Below are 12,330 nucleotides of genomic sequence, written 5' to 3'. Positions count from 1 at the left end.
TCAGTATAAATCAGACACCATTCTTTTATATAGCATTGTTTGCAGTAATTAAAAATATTTAAGGAAAAGGAGGAATTTACAGTTTTAGGATATGATTCCTACTGTTCCACAGAGGTTCTTTCTAGAAGGGCAAATCAAATCAGTCTGTCTGGTGTGATGTAAATAGAAGTGAATTCTGTAAAGATTTGTTTTTGACCATGATTTTTCCATTTTTGATTTCAGCAGGCTGGGGAGAGATGCCTGCTGTCCATGCAAAGCCTGAAGCTTCATGGGGAGAGCCTGCCTCCCCTTCTGCTGCAGTAGATAATGGCACTTCGGCATGGGGGAAGCCCCCCAGCAGTGGTACAGGGTGGGGAGATAACTCTGCTGAGTCAGCAGGAACATATGGAAGAGCGAGCGCACCAGCTGCTGCCCCAGCACTGTGCAAACCAGGTGAATGTATGTTCATTGTCGTGGCTGGGTGGAGAGGCCAAGCCTGACAACTTTATTTTTGTTTTCATTTGTTGTCCTTTTCATGTATTGTCTATAGCAGGATAACATTGAAGTTGCATGGTTCCTGAAGTACCAGGTTTGCAGCTCAGGGAGCCTATTAGTTTCTGCCTAGCTTGTGGGGCTCCTGTTAACAAGTTCTGTTGATACATGAGCTGCAGCTTGATTACTGTAATATGCTTATATGTGGAGCTGCCATAAGACATTCAGAAATTTCCTCTGGTGAACAGAGAGGGAAAGCTGTTAACAGAGCCTATGAGTACATTTATCCTGTGTTCAAAGATTCCTGCTTTGTTTATGGACACAATTGAAAGTGCTGGGTAAGATCTATAAAAATCTGAAAGGCCTAGGACCAGAATAATGACTAACTGCATATATGCATATGAACCTAGCTGTCAGTTGAGACCTTTATTGGAGGTAATTTTTTTCCAGGGAAATGTGTCTTATCTGCAGGTTTATATTGTTCTTGAAGCTGTCTTTGTGTTAATGGCTGCCTTTATGTAAGTTGCCTTTAATACTTACTGATAGAAAATGTTTTTTTTAATGGAACAGGGTAATCCTTCAGATGTAAGCACTTTGTCCTTCTTATATATAACAGAAAACCATGTGTAGTTCAGCTTGAAAATATATCCATACTGAAATCTAGAATGGCAAATGGAAATCTTCCATTTTCCCTCAGCTTCTAAATCTTCTATGCAAGAAGGCTGGGGCAGTGGTGGAGATGAAGTAAATCTCAGTACAAGTCAGTGGGAAGATGAAGAAGGAGATATGTGGAATAATACTGCTTCACAAGAGAGCAATTCCTCTTGTAGCTCCTGGGGGAATGCTCCAAAGAAAGGACTTCAAAAGGTAGGATGGCAAAATATAATTAAGAGTAAGTCAAGTGATTCATATGATGACAGGAGTTTCTTTATCAGTTATTTTATGAAAGTCCTAAATCTCTAAAAGTACTGCAGTGAGATGGATATGGCGATGGAACTCATAGTGTCCACCACTTGTTTTGATTATTTGTGCCTGATGTTGGAAACCCAGAAGTAAATTGTGGATTGAGTCTTTTGGTGCACCAGCCATGCCTCACTTCCTAGTTGTGTTGAGATAGGTGTTCTTGGTCCTGAAGTTGGATTCCCCCTTCTTTTATCCCAAACCTGATTGATTGTATTGCAGTATTTCATCATTTGTGGAAAAGGTATCTTGGCAGATAGCCTTCAAGAGCCGCATGTCAGCAGTAGGGGTCTCCCAGGCTATTACAGATAACATTGTATGAGTCAGGTTGCACATTGCAGTTATTATACTGCATTGTCTTGGAAATAAGTAGTCTTGAATTGAAGAGTGTTATCTCTTTCAGTGCTAACCATTGTGACTAAACCCCTGAAAGAGTGTTGAAGAAATTAGGATGGTTGACCTATGAATGCAGTAATGAACATGGAACATGGGCCATTCAAAGCACAATAAACAATACCTGTACTTATGTATCACTCTTCTAGACAGATTAGTGCCCCACTCAGAGTGGTGAATGAAGTCAGTGTTGTTATTATCCCCACAATAAGCTGGGGCTGAGAGGAGTGGCTTACCCAAGGCCACCTACTGAGCTTATGGCAGTAGTGGGATGCAAACCAACAGAGTGCTGATTCTCAGCCCAGTCACTTAACCACTATATTACAGCAGTTCCTTGATGCTTTGTTGCTACACTTTCCCACCAGCACTGTGTAACCTCTACTGGAGCTTTTCAATGGAAAATAGTTTCTGAGCTTCTTCTAATGACTCTGCAAAGAGAACCGTCTACAATTCACTATGACAAATTTTCAGGGCATTTTTCCCACTTCTTTTAGATGGAGAGGAAAATTGGGCTCTGAAATTATAAATAAATAATTCGAGCAGCTGCCTGATAACAGTACTTTTTTCCTCATTATATGAGTCACCAGTGTTCATGATGATGAGAACCCCTTCTTTTATATACAGACTCGTAATTGCAATAGTGCATGAGCAGCTCTTCTCACACATATACAAATAGGACCAACGTCTAAATGTATTGTACTTTTTGGACCCAGAGGCACACTACTTTCCCCCATCCATGGAAGAGATACAAGAAATCAGTAGCTTGCTGGAGACTTGATTTTGTAGGCCAAAGACAGATCACGGAATCAGGTTTCTTGAGCAGCTGGAGCTTTTACAGGTTTAATAGATGATAACTTGTGCAGATCTGACACAGATAATATATATTGTTGTGAGAGTAATACTTCTGGTTTTAAAATGGGTAGATTTATATGAGGCATAAAAGACCATATTTAGTCTAGGTTTTTTCCCCCCTCTATCATTAATAGCAAGAGGGGAGGTTACGCAGTTTTTGGTTTGAAAACCCAATAGCAAATCGGTTTGGTGGGATCTTTGCATTACATTTTAGTTGTTTACTTGCTAACAATTGAGATAAAGCTATTGCATTTGCAATATGTCTGGTTGAACATAAATATATCTTTTTTGCCTAATTATTTGAGATTTTTTAAAAGTATGTTTGCTCTTGGTGAAAAGGAAATTTTGTATATTCTAAATATAACATGAAAATGTTATAAGTATGTATAGAAATATACCCTAAAATAACATTCTGTATCAATAAGGAGAGTCTTCCTGTGGATTTTGTGCTTCATGGCTGTTACTATGAAATGTAGTAGATTTGATAGTTTTTTCTTATTTTCCCCCTAAATGAATCTATGCAGGGCATGAAGACATCTAGTAAACAAGATGAGGCCTGGATCATGAACCGTCTGATAAAACAGCTCACAGACATGGGCTTCCCAGTGAGTAATATTCCTGCATAACTTGAGATTTTAACTGTTAACCTGTATTCCTCCCTTTTGTAGATTTTTCAGATAGGAAGAACCTAACTGGTCTTTTTAAAGTTTCTTATCTCAAACCTTTTCCTACTAGCTATTTACAATAATTATCCAGATAAACGTGAATACTTGGATTCACCAGTAATATATAACCAACATATCATTATCATGGAAGCAAAAAAGGAAACTACACAAATCTGCTTGTCATAGTGAAAGTCTTATGTCAGCATGACATAAGAACCTCCCAATCTACCTTGGGAGAAGGCAGAGTGCAGGAGACACATTAAAAGTAGAACTTAAGTGGCTGAGTTGCAGAGGTCAGGTTGCCTATGGCAAACACTATGATTGTATTAGGGAATGTTGGAGGAGGCTCAAATATGAATGTTGCTACTAGTTCTTCTATAGCATTTTTATTTTTCAAGATGCTTTACCATCTTCAGCAACAAGCCTGAAAGGTATATCACTATTCCCAATTTCTAAATGAAGGGAGGGGGCAGAGAGAGAACTTGCTTGACTCTACAAACTGACTCTGTGACAGAGGTAGAAACTGCACTTAAACTGTAGTCCACTCTGCTCAAATGTTGGTGATGAGCTTTATGTTAATCTTCTGTTAAGCTGCAGACCTTTTCACTGACACTGCTCTTGTGCCTTTTAACAGGAGGATAATATACAGGTATTAGCCAGTGATAATGTTTATTTCGATGTGAGTTAAAGCTTTACCTGCTGATTTCTATCTATCAACATTTTGTCAAAGGGCGTGGAGCACAACCCTCTCTCAAATATAAACATTGACAAGAACAGGAAAGTACAGAGTTAAATCCCAGTGTAAGAGTGGGGTTAAGATGCTCATGAACCTTGGCTCCTTGAAATTCTTGCTAATTCAAATTGGACTTCTTTTTTCTTTTTTGAATTTCCGACTGGTTTGTTTGCAAAATGACAATGCTTAAGTTAGAATTTAAAATCATTTAACTTATCCTTTAGGCATTTTTTACAATTGTCACAAAGCCCATATTACATTAGTTATGAACAAACCTTCTCATTTCTACAGAGAGAGCCAGCAGAAGAGGCCTTGAAGAGTAACAATATGAATCTTGATCAGGCCATGAGTAAGTATTTTTGCAACTGAAATAGACATTTATGAAGGTTCATCTGCCATAATGAAATCACTCTCTCTTTTCCCAACAGCATTTTATCAAAAGATGAGAGTTAGTTGTGAATTATGATCAGTGCCAAACTTAGTGCTTTAAAAGCACACTGCAGTTTAAATTTCAGCTTAGAAATGTAATAGCAGCAGCCATGGGAACAGAATAATGGATTGTCAGTTTTTCTTGATTTTAAAATAGTAAAAAGTCCAGTAGCACCTTTAAGACTAACCAACTTTATTGTAGCATATCCACTTTATTGTATCTGACGAAGAGAGCTGTGGCTCTTGAAAGTTTATGCTACAATAAAGTTGGTTAGTCTTAAAGGTGCTACTGGACTTTATACTATTTTGCTGCTACAGACTAACACAGCTAACCCCTCTGGATCTTGATTTTGAGGCATCATTTACATTTTTTTCTATTTACAGGTGCTCTGCTGGAAAAGAAGGTGGAAATGGACAAGCGTGGAATGGGAGTGGCTGACTACAATGGAATGGTCACCAAACCCCTTGGCTGCCGCCCACCACCGATCTCCAAAGAGTCTTCCATGGACCGCCCCACCTTCCTTGACAAGGTAGGTGCAACATTCTGCAAATAAAGCTGTTGGTATATTTGGAAGGGGAAAGAAATACTAATAGATTAAAACAGAGAACGGAAATGTAGATGTGCTGCTTTGCTTCACTATTCTTTTCCTTCTTTACTTGGTATTTGTAAAAAGGAGAATAATTAGTGCCCTGGAGACTGAGATGTTCTATTTCATCTATATTAATGAAATGTTACAGAATGGACATATGATATTAACCGTATGAAGGGCAGTAAACAAAACTACGGTTATTTGCAGAACCATGCAGTGGTCACTCTGCAATAGTAATTTTTTTCCTGCAATGGTAATATAACAATAAGGGACTTGAAGTTCTCCTCCTCCATCTCTCCCTTTACCACAAAGTAGGCGCAAGCAAATGCTGTCTCATATCCACCCAGACATAAATCCCCGGTCATTATGTAAATGATTAAATCTCATTACCCAAATTCTAGTGTGTCATAATCAGAGGGCAGGAGTTAACTTCATAAATAATAAAGTTAAAAGTCCAGATTATTTTTGTCTCCCCCACTATCAATATTTCATTTGTCATTTCCTTGGCGCAAAGATCAGCTTCTTTACGTAGCTTACTGGGTAAAGTGCCATAAACAGAACTTATGCCACTTAATGATAATGATCCAAGCCGCATAGATGCTGCAGTGAGTATATATAAAATATCATACATGGATTTAGTTTCCTTGTCCTTTAACTTCACATTGGAATTCCCAGGTATCAGTGATAGATTTCAAATTTTGCATAATTATTCATCCACTGAGTCCATCTGAATGAGTTGCCTTGAGTCTCCTAGCACCCGAAATTCCCTCTCTGATCATGGCAGTTTATATTACTCCAGAAAGACAAAAATCCAGGATGCAGGGCCGGCGCGCCCATGGAGGCCAGGTAGGCGGTGGCCTCGGGCGCGCGGGCACTGGAGGGGCGCTGGAGGGGGTGTTGGGGGCAGAGGCGCGCGCAGCAAAGCTGGCATGACAGGGCCGCCTGTAGCTACTGCTGCAGCCAGCCAGCCAGCCAGCCCCTTGCTGCCGCTGCCGCCGCCGCCACACACCTCAGCCGGGCGCAGCCTTTGTGCGCCGCTCGAGCCGCGGCTCATGGCTTCTGTGCCCAGCTGGGGCGCGCGGCGGCGGCAGCACGGAGCTGGCTGGCTGGCTGCAGCAGCAGCTGTAGCCAGCCACGGCAGCTCAGCTGCGCGCTCCTCCGCCCCAGCCGGGCGCAGAAGCCGTGAGCTGCTGCTGGGGTGGCGCACAGAGCAGCCTCCGCGCGCCGCTCCAGCAGCAGCCCGCAGCTTCTGCGCTCGGCTGGGGCATGTGGCGGTGGCGGCACGGGGCTGCCTGGCTGACTACAGCTACTGCTGCAGCCAGCCACGCCAGCTCCGCTGCGCACTCCTCCACCCCAGCCGAGCGCAGAAGCTGTGAGCTGCTGCTGGGGCAGCGCACGGAGCAGCCTCCACGCGCTGCTCCAGCAGCAGCCCGCAGCTTCTGCGCTCGGCGGTCCGCGCGCAGCCCAGCCCCTCTGCGGTGCGTGATGACGTCTGCGATGACGTCATCACGCCTCCCGTGGGGCGCGTGCGCGCCCGCCGCCGCAGGCGCTAAAACCTCTGGCGCCGGCCCTGCCAGGATGACACTTCCTAATCCCAGTGGGCTCTTATTAGTGGTAGTGAAGAGTGTCATCCAGTTATAGCGGACTTATGGAGACCCCTGGTGGGATTTTCATGGCAAGGGGCTAATGGCAAACCGCCATTGCCTGCCTCTGCAACCCTGGTCTGGAGGCCTCCCATCCAATTACTAACAAGGCCAACCCTGCATAGCTTCCAAGATCTGACGAGATCTGGCTTGCCTGGGTTGTCCAGATCAGGCAGGCTCTAATTAAGGTACCAAAATAAAATATTCCTTCTAAATATCTCCAAAGCCAAAAGATTCCATTCTTCAGCATAACTCATTTGTTATGTTCATGATAAGGCCAGCTTTTCAGCAGTTTACACACAATTGAATGTGAAGTACCAAACTTCTTATTTTTAGATTAGTACAGAGTTCAAGAAATCAGTGTAGGTAAACACAAATAGTAACGTTCAGCAATAGTTATGTGTTACCATATAAAATAGCACGTGTACATTCTAAATAAGAATTTGCTACATTGAAGCTCTGGTGTGGTCCAGACTGTGGTACATATCCTGCACTTTCAGATATCAGGATATCTTTCGGTACTGAAAGGAATCTTTCTTTTAAGATATCAGGATACCTTTCAGTTGGATCTTTAAAGTGTGTTAAGAAAAAACTTCTTTCATACATTTCTGATAATGGGAATACTTTTCTTCTCTTCCTACTATTGACTGTCATATCTTTCTTTGGGCCAAACTAATTTGACAGCAGCCAGACTTTTAGAGCAATCTTGTAAAAGGTTTGAAAATAGGAATTTCCCTTCCACAATCAAGACTACAAAGTTTGCACACTTGCTTTATCAGCTGACTCTTGTTTAATGTTACCCACTCTGAGGCTATTTTGCTCTTACTGCTCCTCTATTACTTTTTCTGGGAACTACCAAAACCTATATTAAAACGACATGTGTACATTGCTACTGAATTCTCTTCGCAATACAGGGAGATTGCAGCCGTTCAGATTAGTTTCCCATTAGTTTCCCATTAGTCCTTTTTGGAAATGGAAAATGTCATTCTCCAGGGCAATCAGTTTTATATTATAGCTATCTTTCTAAATTCAATAAATGTTTTATGCTGATAATGTGAATGCCAATATTTACTTCAGCATTTAGCAAAGATATTGGAATTTCATAATCAGGATTGGAGCATGTGTATGAATTTCTTCTCAATAATATTCTGCAGTACACTGTATATGAATACAAGCAATGGTTTAAACTGCAAACCAATCTGAAAGAGAAGGAATATAGGGCACTGAAAGCTGTTCCCTCTTAAGAAGCAGGAAGGGATTGCAAACAGCTCATGACCTGGGGAGAAGAAATGAACCTGTTACTGTCATGCAAGCTGCTGTTTGTGGAGCATGACAGATATTCTTGCAGAATGTTAAACATGTTGAGCTGAAAGACCTTGGGGATATGATTAGAAAATGTCAGTATCCTCTCTCAGTGACTTTGCAGCTTTAAAACAAATATCAGTTTGGCTGAGAATAAAGAAACTTTTCTTCTGCCTCTTCAAGGAGCCACAAGAAACTTCTATTAGCATGATTTATTTAGGACTTCTGAAATCTAAGTTTGATTGACTTGGAACAATATTTACCCCTTTTATGAATGTGAGCTGTTCCCTAACAGTTGTTGATATTCTGGGTGAATGGATAGAAAGATGATGCAAGTTACCGTACAGTGAATGTTTTTCAGCAAATTTGCAGAGCAAGTTACATGCAAAGTACAGAGTAGATTTAGGATTTTTTCCACAGGGCTTCAGGCTTCTACTTGTGGAACATTTGCAAAGAAAGGGGATATTTAGGCGCAGGGCTTTTTTTTTCAGCAGGAACATGGTGGAACGGAGTTTTGGCACCTCTTGAAAACAGTCACATGGCCAGTAGCCCTGCCCCCTGATCTCCAGACAGAGGGAAGTGTAGATTGCCCTCCGCGCCGCTTGGCGGTGTGGAGGGCAATCTACACTCCCCTGTCTGGAGATCAGGGGGCAGGGCCACCAGCCATGTGACTGTTTTTGCCGAGGGCGATTTAAACTTTTAAAAACCCAAAGTGACACCATTGTGCGGTCCTGAATTTTAAAAACCCAAAGTGACATCATTGTGCGGTCCTCAGTTCCACCACTGAGTTCCACCACCTCTTTTCTCATAAAAAAAAGCCCTGTTTAGGTGTCAGGAACATCCCTGTTTCACAAGGGTCAAAGCCATTGCTCAGTACCCTACTACATATTATTAGGCCAGTGGTGGTGGAGATTGGTTTTTTTAACTCATTGTATTTCTTCCTGATAAACTAAATGTAACATTAGTAGCTCTTACGTATCTCTCCAGAGTGCATACTGTGTTGATCCCACACTAAACTCAAGACATTAGCTGTATCTTTTTTATTATTAAAAAATGGAACAGATGGCAACATTCTTAAAGAGGAAGCTGTATCTTCTTTTAAAAAATGTATAAGTAAACAGATGAGAGTACTTCCACAGTCCTTTCCAGCCCAGGTTTCTGCTCTGAGGCATTTCTCTTGATCAAATAGGAAACGTTGCTTCATATTATTGGAGCAATCTCTAACTTGGAATGATAAAGAGCCTTGCTATGTCAGAGCTTGGGAACCGTGCTGTACAGAATCAGGCATCAACCTTAAGCCCGCTTACATTCATAAGCCATACTTATATAGACTTAGATGCATATGGGAGGACTTACGCTTGGAGCCATAGTTACATATACAGAATTCTCTTGAATTCCCATTTGTCTTAAATCAAGACGTGTTGCCTGAAGTACCCAGCAGCATGTGTGTCAGCCCACATAGCAATCCCCTTTCCTCACTTTTCCTCAGTAAATTTCAGTTGGGTAGCCATGTTAGTCTGTTGCAGCAAAACAAATAAGTCTCTTGTGGCCCCTAAAAGACTAACAAATTTATTGCAGTGTTAGCTTTCCTTGGCGTTATCAGAGTAGTAATATTTAAAATAGATTATTCTGCATGTGCATTAAATTGCCAATTTAGCGTATAAGATTATTTTTCAAAAGTTTCACATCTGGCATGACAGTAGAGGGTGCAGAAGAGTAATGCATTTTCTAAACAGCTGATTTATAATTTAGAATAATGCCTGTCGTGAAATAGGGATCGCTTATAATGCATTTTGCCAGAGAAGATCATGGGGTTTCTTGCAATTTCTAACCTTCCAGACTTTGTAAGTTTGTGCCTAGTTGTGTCATGCTTTGTTCCCAAAACACAGGCAGGCCTATGGTTTTCAGAAACATTAGATGTTCTTTTGGTTTTTCATTTTGTAATTTGATAGAAAAAAGAGGAAGCCAAGTGAGCGTGGAAATAATATCCAGACGGCAGTTTGTCTAGTGGGGTTGCTTGTTCCATTTCAATCAAGCAATAATTACCAGATAGCTTCCTTATTAAAAAAAAAATTAAAAGAATGTAAGTCCCGCCCCTGGGTCTTGCTGTTTTCGATATTTGAGAATGGTCATTTAGTTGCACGTTTAAAAATGCAAAGAAAAAAGCAAAGGCAAACAGTATCTTAATTCTGTTTCTCTTTTTCTTCTTTCTTCCACTTCATACTTTTCATTATGTATTTCTCATGCCTTTTTAAACAATATTTTGATCTTTTATTCATCCACGTTCCACTTATATTTCCATGGGACACTGTTTTGTGCACTGTCTGCATCTGGACACTGCACGCAGCTCACCCTTTCTTTTTTCAATCAGGATGGCGGCCTAGTGGAAGAGCCCACTACTTCACCATTTTTGCCTTCACCAAGCCTGAAGCTCCCCCTTTCAAACAGTGCACTCCCTAATCAGACCCTGGGTGGGATTGCCTCAGGGCTAGGCATGCAAAACTTGAATTCTTCTAGACAGGTAAGGTGCTTTGAGTGACAACGCTTGAACATCGGCATTCTTGAACTTGCCAGATAAGGAAATGTTTGTGTACTTATTTTTCATTTAAATTATATGTAGATAGACTATTACAGATTCCAAAATCAGCTTGTTGCCTAAGCCTTTTTAAAGGAGAGTTAGCATTGTATGCCAAGGAGACCCAAGTTCTTTAGCTGTAGAAGTTGCCTCTGCTGCTTCTTCCTCAAGATTCTTCCAGAGCCCTCATTGCATGTTCTTTTTCTCCCTTGCCATTAAACCATGGCATTTCTGATAACTGGCCCTCCTTCTTATCCATACACTGCTGTTGTCTCTCAGAGTTTGTACCTTGCTCTGTTCAGCTGGTGATAATTTAAAGCAGTGCTTCTCAAGCTATGGGTGAGGACCCAGAAAGGGATTTCAGCTCTCTCTCAGGAAGGTCATGAAGCCAGGAGAGAGGGACAAGAACACAGTGAGTTGGGATGTGAAACTCTAGGAGGCTTGACGGCAAATTTGGGTTTGCTTTGGCATAATTTGCAAAATGGTCATGAAATCCAAAAAATTACTCAATAATACTTTATAAATATTAAACCTGATAAATAAAATGTTAATGTGTTCATTGTTAACTGATAAAGAGTTTTCTGCATTTTATGTTGGAAAGTAGCATAGAGTTACTTTGCATGTAGATCCTGAAAAATACAGTAAGTTGAAAAGTAATTTTACTTGAGAAAGTTGAGAAGCTCTGGGTTAAGTAATAACAACAACATTTGATATATATACCGCCCTTCAGGATGACTTAACACCCACTCAGAGCACTTTACAAAGTATGTTGTTATTATCCCCACAACAAAATACCCTGTGAGATGTGTGGGGCTGAGAAAGCTCCTAGAAGCTGTTACTGACCCAAGGTCACCCAGCCGGCTACAAGTGGAGGAGTGGGGAATCAAACCTGGTTCTCCAGATTAGAGTCCCACACTGTTAACCACTACACCAAACTGGCTCTCTGGTTTCATATCTGGTTTAAGGGCCTTCATATCACTCCTCCCTGCAAGCTGTTTTGACCCTAGTGTCTAGTTCATAGATAGCACTAAGCCTGTTCTCAATTTTTTCATTGTCCAAGTACCACATTTGGTTCTCGTGCAAACTCTGAGTGACAGACAGTTCCCAGTATTATAGAAATATAGACTATTTCACATGTCCCAGTGGCTGGAGCATAATGCCAGACCTGTGAATATTATGTGCCAAAATGTTAGTCTCCAAGTAAATCGGGGTAATCAAGATCCAAGTCATTGCTAACTTCTAAAATAAAGACTCCAAATACCAGGTTTACATAGCAGACTCTTGGGCCTAGTCCATAGCTGCATCAGGTATCCTCTGACTTGGGGTTAAAGCAAAAAAAGTCTGCAGTTTTCGAGTTATACATGTGGAGAGGAAGGAGGAGCTACAGATCTTAAATACCCATTTTGGCAGCAAAATCATATGCCTGCAGATTGTCTCATTTTGAGAGGAAGATTTAGACTCACTTGAATGTGCTGCAACCTGTAAGAATGGCCACTTGCTGTGCAGTCAGTAGGTTTACAGTTATTTGGAAAGCAGTTCCTCATCACAGTAATTTCAACATTGTTATTGCTAACCTTTTTAAAGGGGAATTTGTAATGTCAAGTTTGAAAGCAACTTATTTGGAGAACCACCATACAATTTACCAAATTGTGGCCTCCACAGTGGCATTAAAAGCAGTTGCCCACTTGGCTGATTGTATGTGTGATCTAGATATTTA

At 41.2% G+C, this 12,330-nt stretch overlaps 1 protein-coding gene across 2 annotated transcripts in view; it reads left to right on the top strand.

Moving 5' to 3' along the window:
- Window positions 1–12,330, top strand: part of TNRC6C (trinucleotide repeat containing adaptor 6C) — a 169,011-nt gene that overhangs the window by 108,826 nt on the left and 47,855 nt on the right. For both annotated transcript variants that reach the window (XM_054975961.1, XM_054975960.1), the window contains exons 6-11: window positions 223–432; window positions 1,169–1,338; window positions 3,201–3,281; window positions 4,366–4,423; window positions 4,888–5,033; window positions 10,410–10,559. In XM_054975961.1, the coding sequence (XP_054831936.1) occupies window positions 223–432; window positions 1,169–1,338; window positions 3,201–3,281; window positions 4,366–4,423; window positions 4,888–5,033; window positions 10,410–10,559 (815 nt within the window). The remainder of the gene's footprint in view (window positions 1–222; window positions 433–1,168; window positions 1,339–3,200; window positions 3,282–4,365; window positions 4,424–4,887; window positions 5,034–10,409; window positions 10,560–12,330) is intronic.

The sequence above is a fragment of the Eublepharis macularius genome, chromosome 4 (genome assembly GCF_028583425.1).
Source record: "Eublepharis macularius isolate TG4126 chromosome 4, MPM_Emac_v1.0, whole genome shotgun sequence".
NCBI lineage: Eukaryota > Metazoa > Chordata > Lepidosauria > Squamata > Eublepharidae > Eublepharis > Eublepharis macularius.
Note: the sequence above shows the minus strand (reverse complement) of the source record. Positions and strands in the feature narration are given on the sequence as shown.